At 34.3% G+C, this 12,201-nt stretch overlaps 1 protein-coding gene and 1 non-coding gene across 8 annotated transcripts; one reads left to right on the top strand and one right to left on the bottom strand.

The window, feature by feature from the left end:
- The first annotated feature begins 1,917 nt into the window (after positions 1 to 1,917).
- Positions 1,918 to 9,057, top strand: LOC129300193 (protein WVD2-like 7). Of its 7 annotated transcripts, none has more exons than XM_054938731.1 (10): positions 1,918 to 2,543; positions 2,663 to 2,802; positions 3,628 to 4,470; positions 4,700 to 4,882; positions 5,045 to 5,085; positions 5,169 to 5,255; positions 5,329 to 5,431; positions 5,525 to 5,596; positions 7,271 to 7,381; positions 8,400 to 9,057. In XM_054938731.1, exons 2-10 carry the CDS (start codon positions 2,761 to 2,763, stop codon positions 8,853 to 8,855), a joined length of 1,938 nt encoding a protein of 645 aa, XP_054794706.1. In that variant the 5' UTR covers positions 1,918 to 2,543; positions 2,663 to 2,760; the 3' UTR covers positions 8,856 to 9,057. The 7 variants fall into 7 exon arrangements, with proteins under 7 accessions (XP_054794706.1, XP_054794709.1, XP_054794707.1 ...); XM_054938734.1 differs by having other exon boundaries at positions 2,694 to 2,802; XM_054938732.1 differs by having other exon boundaries at positions 1,918 to 2,509.
- Positions 9,058 to 12,137: 3,080 nt separating this feature from the next.
- On the bottom strand, positions 12,138 to 12,199 carry LOC129300195 (small nucleolar RNA snoR101). The gene has a single exon (XR_008590722.1). It is a non-coding gene; the product is annotated as a small nucleolar RNA snoR101 (small nucleolar RNA).
- Positions 12,200 to 12,201: the final 2 nt, after the last annotated feature.

Genomic DNA, 12,201 nt, shown 5'->3' on the forward strand with positions numbered 1-12,201 from the left:
ATATATGAAAAATTAAAGAAGAATATTTTAATCATTTTATTTTTTAGTTTAATTTAAATTCAAACATCAAATCTTGTATATTTTAAATTATTTTGGATTTGACTTGTAAGTAGGTTCTACCAATGATCCTTGGATGAAATTCTGTCTTTATCATTATTATTATTATTTGCCAAGAAGACACGTAATCAAACTAAACGACTATTTTTATTTTTCATAATAAAAGAGCTACAAAAAGAGAAAAGACCAAAGACATGATATTTTTTAATAAAAATAAAGAAATAATTGTTTTTATTGATATATCTCAATTTATAAAATATTTTTTGATAAAATTATGCCTGCTAATAAAATTTATTAAATATACCTTACAATTTTATTGTTTAAATATAAATATAAATATTTTAAAAATACCTTTTATTTAATATAATTTTATTTGTAAAATACTAAGATAAAAAGAGTAATATTGAAAGTATAATTATTAAAATCTTATTTGTTTCTGTCCAAGTTTTTCTTGTAAATTGGGCGGGGGAGTATGGATTAGGATTTAGCGTTGTATGAAAAACCAAACTAGATTGGATTAACTCAAAAATTGGTGAATTGGCTTCTTCATTGGTTCGATTTTCCTTCTAACCTAGTTAGCTTGTGATTCTATATAACTCGATTAACTCGGGGTTAACTTGGTGTAAACGGAATAATCTATCGGGTTAGCTAGGTTAATTAGATCATTTTTTTTTTGCCATCAGATTTTTTTAAAAAAATATGCAAAAAAATCAAAAACTGAATAATCCATTGGGTTAGCTAGGTTAATTAGATCATTTACTTTTGCTATCAGATTTTTTTAAAAAAAAATATGTAAAAAAAACCAAAAAAGTGTCAGCTTAGCTAAAATTTGAAAAGCTTCAAAACAACGGCAAGAAAAACTAAAGAAATGAATAAAAAGAAGGGTGGTGAAGAAGAAGAAGATGGTGGCAGAGGAGATATGTTGCTTCATTCCAACTATGCTTGAAACGAGATGACAACCCAGATGAAGAGCAGGAGACCACTGGGAGAGACCGAGTGGATTTGGAACAAATTAAAGAGAGGCGATCTAGAATGTCTAGATTGGGAACACCAAACAACTAAGTAGGTCTGGAACACTGAAGAACATAACGCAGATTTGGAACACCACACAACTAAGCTGCCATCGAAAAATGATAAAGCAAAATAGAGAAGCAAAGTGAAGCTATGCCCGCAAAAAAGAGAGACAGGGTAGAAGGAAATAATGGTTATAATTTCATTACTTTTTATTTAAAATAAATGATAGTAGACTTGTCATTCTTGCTGACACCTCTGGCTTTTCATCAAAGTTGATTACTGCTGCACGTTCTCTTTCCCAAGTTTTCAAGCCATTTTGAAAATGCATTTCAGTAAAAATTACTCATTTTAACTTACATTGTTAATGGATATTTTATAAATTTCATCTTATAAAATATTATATTAATATTTTACGAAAACGAAAAAATATTTTATACAATATTTTGAGGATTAGTGTTTTTTATTTAAATATTTTCCATGGTCAAATAAAAATATTTAAATATATTTTAATTAATTTTATTATTTTAATCATGTTTGACTCTAATCTAACCCTTGTTGAATCACTATCTTAATCGATTTAATAATCGATCTAGTTTTTAATACTTTAAGATTTAGATTTAATGAACCATATAATTAGCATCACATACACAATAACAATAATTTCATTTAATTAAATTGTTATAAAAAATTTTGTCATAAAAATATTAATAAAAGGAACCATACAAATGAAAATTTTGAAGATTGCTTAAATTTTTAGAAAAAGATGGATTTTGATAATTTTCAAAGTAAATATAAAATTCAACACACTCATTAAATAGATCAACTCAAGTCATTCTCCGAATTCACTTCGTTACGGCCATGGTTGAAAGTGTTATCCTTTTCTTTGCCTGCATTTACGCAATCGGATTCTTGGATTCTGGATGCAAATACCATAAATAGTACAAGTAGCCAGCGATACAGCCGACACGCGGATGCACGCGCGGCCACCACCTTGCAATGCCTTCCTTCTGGCTTTTGTTTTCCTCTGCCTGATGAAGGAGGAGGAGGTGACACATGCTCACACTGTCACACACAGCCTCGGTTTAGCTTTAACGTTGCGTTGACGATCCGTTTGTGGGCGCATGAGCCTTAGCGCGACGCCCAGCAATTTCACCACTGTCTGATCTGAGCATTACAGGACAAGACAACCGGCACATGTCTGTGGATTGCTATATTGTATAACCCTTTTCAGTCAGTATATGATTCGGATTCAAGAGTTTCATATTAAACACCAAACACTCTGAAACAAGAATCTTGTTGCGTGTCCGAGCTAAAAGATCTGCTATCAAGCAGCCAGCGTTTTTTCGGGCATTCTGGTTCCTTTGCCCGCGTTTTCTGGTTCCTGAATCTTTTTAATTCCGAAGTAAACCTACTACTGGAATTGGAATTCGCTTCGAGGGTGTACTTCTTTGCGCTAAGTTTTTATGCTTGTGGTCTGTTGCTTTTGTAAATGCGCGTCGGTTCTTTGGATGATTTTTGTGTGCCATTTGTGCTTTTGAAGTACGGGTCTTAATATATGCGCCTTTTGCCTTTCTGGTTTGGATATTTTCAGTGACGAGATTGTCTGGGTGGCTTCATTTTAGGATAAGGATCATGATTTGTAAGACTTGGTGATTCTGCTTATGGCTAGTGATTTATAAAGGGAGAATTATGGCTGGGGAGATTGAAGAAACGTTTAGCATTGACTTTCAGGTTATTTTTTTTCCCACTCTCCTATGATCTAATAATGGATCGCTTTATGGCTTTTCCTTATGCCAGTACAATCATGAGTTTCTTTCGTCTTCTTTCAACTTTTGTTTGCTTTATCGAGCGACAACTTTTTTCAATAATCAATTTAATCCATAAACAGAGTGGGAAGAACTGAATATTTTAAGGTTTTAAAAGACGCCACCGACGTCTTTTTCCTTTCTCGGTGATTGGCTAATTACTGTTTTCATTTGCTGTGAATAAAATTGGTTAATGATTATTTGTTGCTAGATGATAATTTTATCGTGTTCTCTGTCAGCTGCGGAGTGGAACTGATCTGAACTATTAATTCATATAATAGTTTGTCAAAATAGAATGATAGTGATTGACTGCTGTGGATTGGCATACTAATTTACCCTGATGGGGCTTAATCTAACATGAGTAATTTTTTTTTTTATGGGGTTCATATTTAGTGACAGTATCTCGCCAAAGCATTTATTTTGGTAATCTAGCGGACCACCTCAAAGTATTATTTTACCATATAGAGTTCTGCTCTGGTAATGTTGAAATGGTACAATGGAAACTGTTAAATGTACAAGTGTCTGTAGAAGGAAATTTGCGAAATTGTAAAACGTGGACTTGCAGTCTTTTTTTACATAAAATGGTGCTGCAATTATTTTTTCTTTCACATCATTTTTTCTTGGGCCAAATTATTGTGTTTATCTTGTCCCCCTTCCATTTCACAGAATTTACTATGAGAATTGTCTCAATTGTGTTGTGTTAATATCTGTTTCTGGTTGCTGGTGCTCTGCTTCATTGCAAATGATGCAGGGAGATTCGATACATTCCGGCTCCATCTCATTTGGAAGATTTGAAAATGAACCTTTATCTTGGGAAAGAAGATCCTCTTTCTCTCACAATAGGTACTTGGAAGAAGTTGAGAAATGTTCAAAACCAGGTTCAGTTATTGAGAAGAAAGCATATTTTGAAGCTCATTTCAAGAAGAAGGGCCTTTTAGGTTTTAATATACCTGTAAATCATGATGGATCTGATCAAACAACTGGTGAAAATGACGGTTCAGAGAGAATTAGCGACCTAGGGGATTTTGAGTCAAATGAAAATGGTCAGGGTGTTCAGTTTGATCAAAGATCCCAAGAGGATTTTGAACCGATTGTAGACGGCCAATATATTCAATTTGATCAAAGATCATTGGAAGATTTTGAGCCAATTGTGGATGGCCATTATGGTCAATATGAACACAGATCTTTTGAAGATTTTGGGCCAGATGAAAATGACAATCATATTCAATTTGATGAAGGACCTGCTGGTTCAGATTATAATGGAGAGTATGGAGTGACTGGATATGAAGTGGAAGGTCTGGTCACAGAAGGGCCAAAAGGTTCATCTTCTAACCTGCATATGGAATTCGCTGTAAATAACTGTAATGTTTTGGAGGATGCTATTGATAATAACAGAATTTTGGATGAAGCTCCTAAACCTGAAAATGAGACAAGTAGCACAATCTCTGTTGATGACACGATGGTTGTAGCAGTGAAAAAGGACCATGGTGGTACTGCCAATAATGATGAATCATTAAGAATTATGAGTGTGACTGAACCAGCTAGAGGTGTTGAGCAAACAGCTCTCAATGATCCTCCAAGTCCCTTTCCAAAGGTATGCTTCTCCTCAGTGATGTTTCTTTTTTTTAAACATGGGAAGATAAAAAGTGGGAAGTCCAGAAAGGAAATAGTATAGTTAAAACATTATCAAATACTGTTTTCTTAAATATGGAGCTATTTCTGTAGGTGTTTTCTTATGCATTGTTCATATTCTGCAACATTTAAATATACTTCATGTAATATGTTGTCCTATGATTTTGTGGACGGACTCATGGGAAACAAAGCCTGAGCCTGGGTTGAGCTCCGTAGTCAACCGTGTTCAAGTCTGGAAAAACAGTTCAGCAGGATCACCTAAGGGCTTGGCAAGAAATTCTAGTAGAGAGAGTCCAAGGAAAACCAATGTGGAAAAGAATTCATCAAAACTTGCAACGCCAAGGACTCATTCACTAGGCAGAACTCCAAAAGAAGTAAGGATTTAATGGCAGCAGTGTATTTCTAGAAGAATGGAAGATTAATGAGTTGATAATTATTTGTCTCAGTGTACATTTTCAAATTATGTTGATTATTAATGGCCTTTATGCATCATTAATGAAAATGCAGTAACAGCATGCATGGGTTTCTGTATGCAGGTTTCTAAAAGTGAGAAAAAAGTAATTTGTGAGAGGAAAAGGTAGTTGCTGTTTCTTAGATCTAAAAACATTATATATTTCACACATTGAGACCTCATACGTGTTTTTTCTTTTTTGGGGGTAGTGAAAAAGTTCTGGAAATAAACAAGGCTGCAGAATCTCAACCTTTTGTTTTAAAAGCTAATTCCAGACGGATCCAAGAAGCCAAAAGGTTTGTAGACTTATATCAAGGATGAATCTTTTCTTTCCCTTCTGATATGAACTAGCATGGTACTGTTGTTTAGGGTGAACCCAACTGTCAATTCAAGTTCAAGAAACTCTGAGGGTAGGCCAAGGGCTGCAGCTTTCAACTTTAAAAGTAGTGAACGAGCAGAAAGGAGGAAAGAGGCAAGCATAGTGCCGTCACTTCAAAATCTTATTACGTTGATGTTTAAAATTAGGGTTGATGATTGTTTGGTTTGTTTTCATGCCCCCGCTCAGTTCTACATGAAGTTGGAAGAAAAAATGCATGCAAAAGAAGCAGAGATGAATCAAATGCAAGCAATGTCAAAGGTAGTGTAAAATAGTGAGTAATAATAGCTTCTGTTTCTGTAAGGAGAAATATATAGCAGGTTATGTGGCAGATGGTTCCTAAATGCTTGTAGTATATTGTTTTCTAGCTTATGGAACTTCAAATTCGAAATGAGTCTATTTTTTTTTGTCCTATTCTTATGGGAGGAGGGAAAGACACATCAATGTGTTTGACGAGGAAATGAGTTGATGATTGCACCAGCATGCCGCACTATTATCTGTCATGCCATTTTCTGTTTGCCTGTATCATGAAACTTATAATTCTTTAAGAGGATACTGTCTTTTATGTAAATGTGAAATATGGATCAAATCTATCTTAAAAAACATCCCAATTGAAATCTCTACAAATGTGGCAAGTTTGTGACAAAACTAATTTGCTAATCTGTGCAGTTCATTTCAGTTTAATATTTTTTTTTATTTCAATTTATATCATTATTTTACTGATGTCTTATTCTTGGGATTCTCCCAAAATTTTATCAACCTCCACTGGAAATGAAAACGCATTAGATTTGGCGTGTTTCTATTTTATCCTTAATATCTCCTAAAATAGGTACTATAGTTTGCTACCGTCAATTTTAGGGCTAATCACGAAAGTAAAGCTATTTTTGCCATGTTTGAGTATGATGAATCTGTTTATCCTAGAGCAACAAAAAACTCTGGCATGGATAAAACATCAGGATTATTAGTTAAATCTTAGTGGTACCACATTAATAGTATTATCCTGTGATTTGTCATATGCATGCATGGAAGGGATCCAATTAGGCATCATCTTCCTTGTTTTTGGTAAAAATATCAGGGGTAGATCTGGTATCAAATTACTAGAGGAGCCAAACTATGAATTATTAAGTGCCTTTGAAGTTAAAAAGAAAGAAAGAAAGAGTATTTTGAGGGGGCTGACTTGATGAAATAAATACAGGGGAGTCTGAGGTTTGAAAATCTTGAGGTCCCTGAAAGCAGCATAGTTTCGGCACAAAAAAGATGGCATCGTTCTATTTTTAAGTAAAATGTACTTCAATGTTTCTTATAGAATCAATACTGGTTCAATTAAATTTTGCAGTGCATCAACAACTATATGTGTTCAATTAGTTCCCTTAAGAATCAAGCTTAGATTTGTTTGTCTACCATTCCGTGCACTGTTGTATATAGGTTATCAAGAGGACTAATCCAAAATTAGTGGAGTTGGAAGCTTTAGGGATTTGTGAGAAGACACGGCTTGGCTGGAGAAGAGATTAGATTAATAGATCAAATGCCAGTGAACTTTCATTGAAAATAAGAGCAGAGAAATTTGTTTATGGTTTCGAGATGTACAGTGTAGAGAATGGAGGTTTTTTAACCGCTTTGTCTCGAGAGACATATGAGTGTGGGGATACAAATCATTAAATTAAAGGTGCAGGAGAGTAAAAGAATACAAGTAGGAAAGGACCTTGGTCTAAATAATAAGTAAAGATCTTCTCGCTAAAGGTTAGGAGTCTAGAAGATAGGGGTGTGGTTAATGATACTGAATGGAGAAAGAAACGTTTAAAGGATCCTAAATAACTTTTATCAATTAGTTATGCAGGTTGAATTCAGACATTGCTGCTGCTTCTACTAGTTGCTTGTTTGTATTCCTTATAGAGCTCCAAGAAACTAATTGGATTCAGCATCTGTTTCTTGTAGGAAAAGACACAAGCTGAGATTAGAAAACTCAGGAAGACTCTTAACTTTAAAGCGACGCCTATGCCTTCCTTTTATCGCACAGCTGCTGCTTCACATTCAGACGGGAATAAGGTAAATGGAAATTGTAATGACATATAATTCTATTCCTGGATTGTATAGGCTGTCATATATCTCATTCGTTGACTGGATTTTGTGTCTTGGCTTGTTATTCTCTGGTAAATCTACTTATAGGCTTGTGAGTGTTTGTGGTCATTCGTTGTCGCAGAAATTAAGGCTTAATTTTCCCTTGACATAACTTATTGAATGAAAATAGTTGAACATATACAACAAAGGAGACAACAAATCCCGACACTGAAATCCCCCAGTAGAAGATAATGATAAGGCGTAAGTGATAAGATATTTGAAAAACTTGTATTATCTAGGACTTCTATCTTAAATAAAATATTTAAAATAATCTTATAATAATAAAAAACATATTAAAGTTTAGAATATAATTACCTTAAAACAAGATGAACCTAAGATGATAGCATCTTCTATAATAAAATTAATATTAAAATATACTAAATTTACATGTGTTGTAAAACATGTCTTCACGTTTCCCAACAGTTGTTTTGTTAGTAATTTGCAATTGGACGATGATTCTGATATGGGAGATATGCAAATGGGGATTTTACACGAGTATGTGAAATGTATGGATGAGTGGCTTCTGGCCGACCTTTTTTGCAAGCTAACTACTTAAAACATGTTAGGAAATAGGAATGTTTTATGGGCATCATCTCAAGTTCAAATAAATTTATTTTACTGGGTTCACCGATCATAATTAATATATTCAGCTTGATTCATTAAACATGTGACAGATGTTTGATGAACATTGATTTAAGTCCAAACATCTGATTTATGCCATGGTTTATGAGCTATGAGAAATGGTGGTGTCAAAACCACGGCATGAATGCTTTAAATTCCCAACCTATTGGCTCAAGCATAGGACCTACTAGTTGGTTCAGTCTTTTTGCTGGCTAAATTCCTTGTTATTTTTTTGTATGTGTGTCCAATTGTAGCATTTTCCCCCTCTGCTTTCCCTATTTGAGTCCAACTACCTTAACATTTGGTTCTCCTTTCTGAACATCAGGATGTAACAGATAACAACAAAAGTAGGAACAAGAAAGTACAGAATAAACCAAAATGTGCAGGGAGCATATCAGGCGCAGCAATTTCTTCAAATTTGAAGACTAGAATCAGAAATGATCAAGCTGCTGATGAATCTGTAACATCAACCAAGCCACATAGTATCGCATCCTCTGAGGCTAGTGTGACCTCTTCAACTCCTCCAACCAACCAAAGCCGCCTTCTTGATTCGAAGCAAATGGCTGGGTTTCCAGATGGAAGGAACGAGCAAAGGCTGGGTGGCAAAACCAGAGTTTCATTAGAGGGCAGCTTTAAGGAGGCAAGAAGGCCACACAGTAGAGAGAAGCGAACTGGGCAAACTCCAAAACAGAGCATTGAAACAAGGAAGAATAGTGTGAAGAGTATAGCTGTTAGAAGCAGTTCAAGAATTGGTAGTCTCACTGTACCTGTGGCTTCCTGAAAACTTTCTTCTCTTCATCTTCAAACTGATCTTCTGCTTTCTCCAGGACTGCTATTATCTTAGCTTTTCGCCCCACAAAATACAGTGTAATGATTGCACCATAGGTTATTTTATAATGTTAAAGTTACTAATAAGTCAATGATTGCAGCATGCATGCAAGTAGGCAGTAGCTTTGGTAAATAATGGGCATGCTCATTATTGATGTTCTTTGCTATATTATCTCTCCGGACAACCCTCTATGTCAAAATTGGAATTGTCCTTAATTTATACATCAGAAAATGAAAGGGACTTATTGAAGATTTTTTTTTTTTTTGGGGTGAAGAACATTGAAGATTTGATTCGTAAATTTTATGGCATGTCCTATTCTTGAATTTATCTTTCTTTGAACCGTATCTCTATTGTTAGAAATTGATAAATGCCAATAAAAATTGGTTTAATTAGTAAAAGTATGATTATTATGATTTATACCTTGTCAATACATAATGTTAAATATTATTACTGATATGAGGACATAATTAGTATGAAATTTAGGGAAATTAACACTTAGGTTCTAAAAAAGAAAATTTAATAACAATTAGATTTTAAAAAATTTTGCTAAAAGTTGAGCTGCAAATATTGCTTTGCAAATGAGAGTTTTCATTTGCAAATAGTTGTTAGCGGCATGCAAAATTTGAATACCTAATCAGTAACTGAAACTTTTATATTTGCAGTCATTTGAATTCGAACTAATCTTTTAGCAAAACTATTTTATAGCCGTGATCAAAATCATCATTTGGGATCCAAGAGTCGTTCGCCTTAAAATCTATAAATATCTGTGTTTCAATTTATATTTACTTTTGTACTATGTGAAGTTTGCTACAATTTTGATGAGCTCCTCATCATCACTTTTTGTTTATATAATTATCTTTGCTACAATGTGATAGCGTTACATTGCCTAAGTGTAAATGGACTATAAACGATATAAAAAGTCCCATATCAAATAAAATTAAATTTAATAATTAATATAAAATAAAAAATATTTATAAAATTGAGTCTTGAAGTTTTTTTTTGGATATAAATCATCCACTATCCTGGAGTATCCTGAATTTATTGCCCGTCCCAAACGAATCTGAACCCCCATAAGAAGACCTTACGGTAGTAACGAGGTACTAATGAGATGACCTTTTTGAAATCATGTTAATTATTGTATCTGTCACCCCTCAAAGTTCAAACCTTTGCCCCAAAGAATGTCGATAGTAGCCCTTGCCAACTCTACCAAACCCCCATTGGTGCCTTGAAGTTAAAACATAACATTTTTTTTACTGCTCTTGCCTGTCTCTTCTATCCCCCCATTCCTAAGTGGGCTAGGTTTCAAAATCAATTATAAATCTAAAATTATAACTTTCATAAAAATATCCAAATATTTCTACATATAATAAAATCAATTATGAATCAACACCACAATATATCTTAGCATATTTTGATGTTCACGGGGCAAAGACATGCTAATTTCCCGCCGTTGTATATCTTGGCATGGTGCAAATATTTTATCAGAAGACGCCCCGAAGTAAGAAATGAAAGCCAGGTAAGGAAACCAAACAAGTTAAATTGAGACAAGTATACATCAGTACACCAACTTTGGTTGTTGGGGTTGCTGAAATGTCGATCATGTGCTTTGCAGAGTTTGAGATGAGACACGTTACTCCTGATTTATAGAGCACCTTCCTAAAATTCGATATTATTTTTCATGAGTGAAATTAAGCTTGCGTTCAGCATCTTTGATGATAATAGCTGGACTTGCTGCGTTACTGCTATTAAAATGATTTTGAAGCAATCCACCAACCATATTGTACAAATACATCATCCATAAACCAGGTTCCCAAAAAAAATAAAAAATAAAAAAAGACATCCATAAACACAGTATTATAAGCAATACATGAGCCATTCAACACCTAGCGTTATCAACAATACATGAGGCGTTAACCATGAACATAGCCAACAAATGCTTTCCTAAGTTCTCTTTCAGAAGCAATGAGTCAAGGGTATACATAACACGTGATTGAAGGGTCCAACATAAAGCAGAGCCAGTGATTAACAAACAGCACAATGGCAAAAGTATGCACATGTTTAGGTTATCAACCATAACATGATGCATCGTATGTTTAGGTTTGCAATCTGCAATGTTATAACCAACTGTGATTGATATAATTTTATCGAGAGCATCTCCACCTTGAAATGTCTCTGGCATTGTACAATTCTTTTCTGATCTCATGGTTACCTCACACGCACGATGGTGGAATGCATTCCCAGAAACATGTTAAATTGTGAATGACCCTTGCTCACAAGTATGATAAATACTACCTTTTTTTTTAACCTGTGAGAAAAAGAAAACAGTCGATGGTTTTTTTTCACGGCTAGTCCATTCGAAGAATCCATAGTTTATCCTTCGACAAGTTCCAAACAGAGAGTCAAAAATAATGGCAGCCGAAGACAAGAAGGGCTTAGAACTGAAATAGCAAACAAAATCAACCAGGACACACTCATCCCATCCTTGCCAGTCGACTAAGCTATCATCCAATATCAAGTGGCCAGAAAAGTCACAATTCAATATACAGAAAATGAGAAAAGTCAGACGTCACCATGAAGAAAGAGCACAAGAACAGACAGAAGTATTAACGAAATTTTCAGGGATTACAAAATACTTTTGGCATCTTTTTTCTATACAGCCATCTGGAAGCCGGTACTGCCTTGAGTATGTAATTCATTGAAGAACATTTCTGGCTTCAAGATTTTCAACACAGCTGTTTTCCTAGATCCTAACCACATTAGTGCCATCAGTTAAACAAAAAAAGAATGGAAGATTCATAGCACGTTTAAGTTCACCGAAACACAAGTGCGAAACTTAAGTAGAGACGTATTATCTTTTTCACTGAACAAGAATCAGAACCTGGAATTCCACCAAAAACATTAACATGTGCTAGACAAAAGGGCAGAAAAGATTGTTAAAGGAAAAATAAATGGCTAATTTCTTTAACCAAGCAGTTAACAGATATCAAACAATGAGGCCGAACAACTCCATTTTATCATGATACTAATTAAACAGGAAATAAAGAACCCGTCCTCTTTAAACTGATGAACCCTCCTCCTCAATCAAAAGAAAGTTTGGATGAAATAAAAGATTAATATATAGCCATAACTATTTGTCAACAGCTTCCAAACTTAACAGCATTAACCAACAAGTTGCGACAATTTCCCCACTTCGTTAATACTTTGCTACCTTCTATCATTGGTGCAAATAGAGAGGGCATCAGTAGATAAATTGTCACATATGAACTTACCTGAAGTTCAGAGATCAAGTGTAAAGCCA

Source organism: Prosopis cineraria, unplaced genomic scaffold, assembly GCF_029017545.1.
Source record: "Prosopis cineraria cultivar Desert tree isolate PC_DT_omini unplaced genomic scaffold, ASM2901754v1 PC1473, whole genome shotgun sequence".
Classification (NCBI taxonomy): Eukaryota; Viridiplantae; Streptophyta; class Magnoliopsida; order Fabales; family Fabaceae; genus Prosopis; species Prosopis cineraria.

Coding starts and splice junctions, on each gene's coding strand:
- LOC129300193 (XM_054938730.1), top strand. CDS start 2,761: ATGGCTGGGGAGATTGAAGAAACGTTTAGCATTGACTTTCAG. Junction 4,883..5,044: donor TAGGCAGAACTCCAAAAGAA/GTAAGGATTTAA, acceptor TTCTGTATGCAG/GTTTCTAAAAGTGAGAAAAA. Junction 5,432..5,524: donor GAGCAGAAAGGAGGAAAGAG/GCAAGCATAGTG, acceptor GCCCCCGCTCAG/TTCTACATGAAGTTGGAAGA.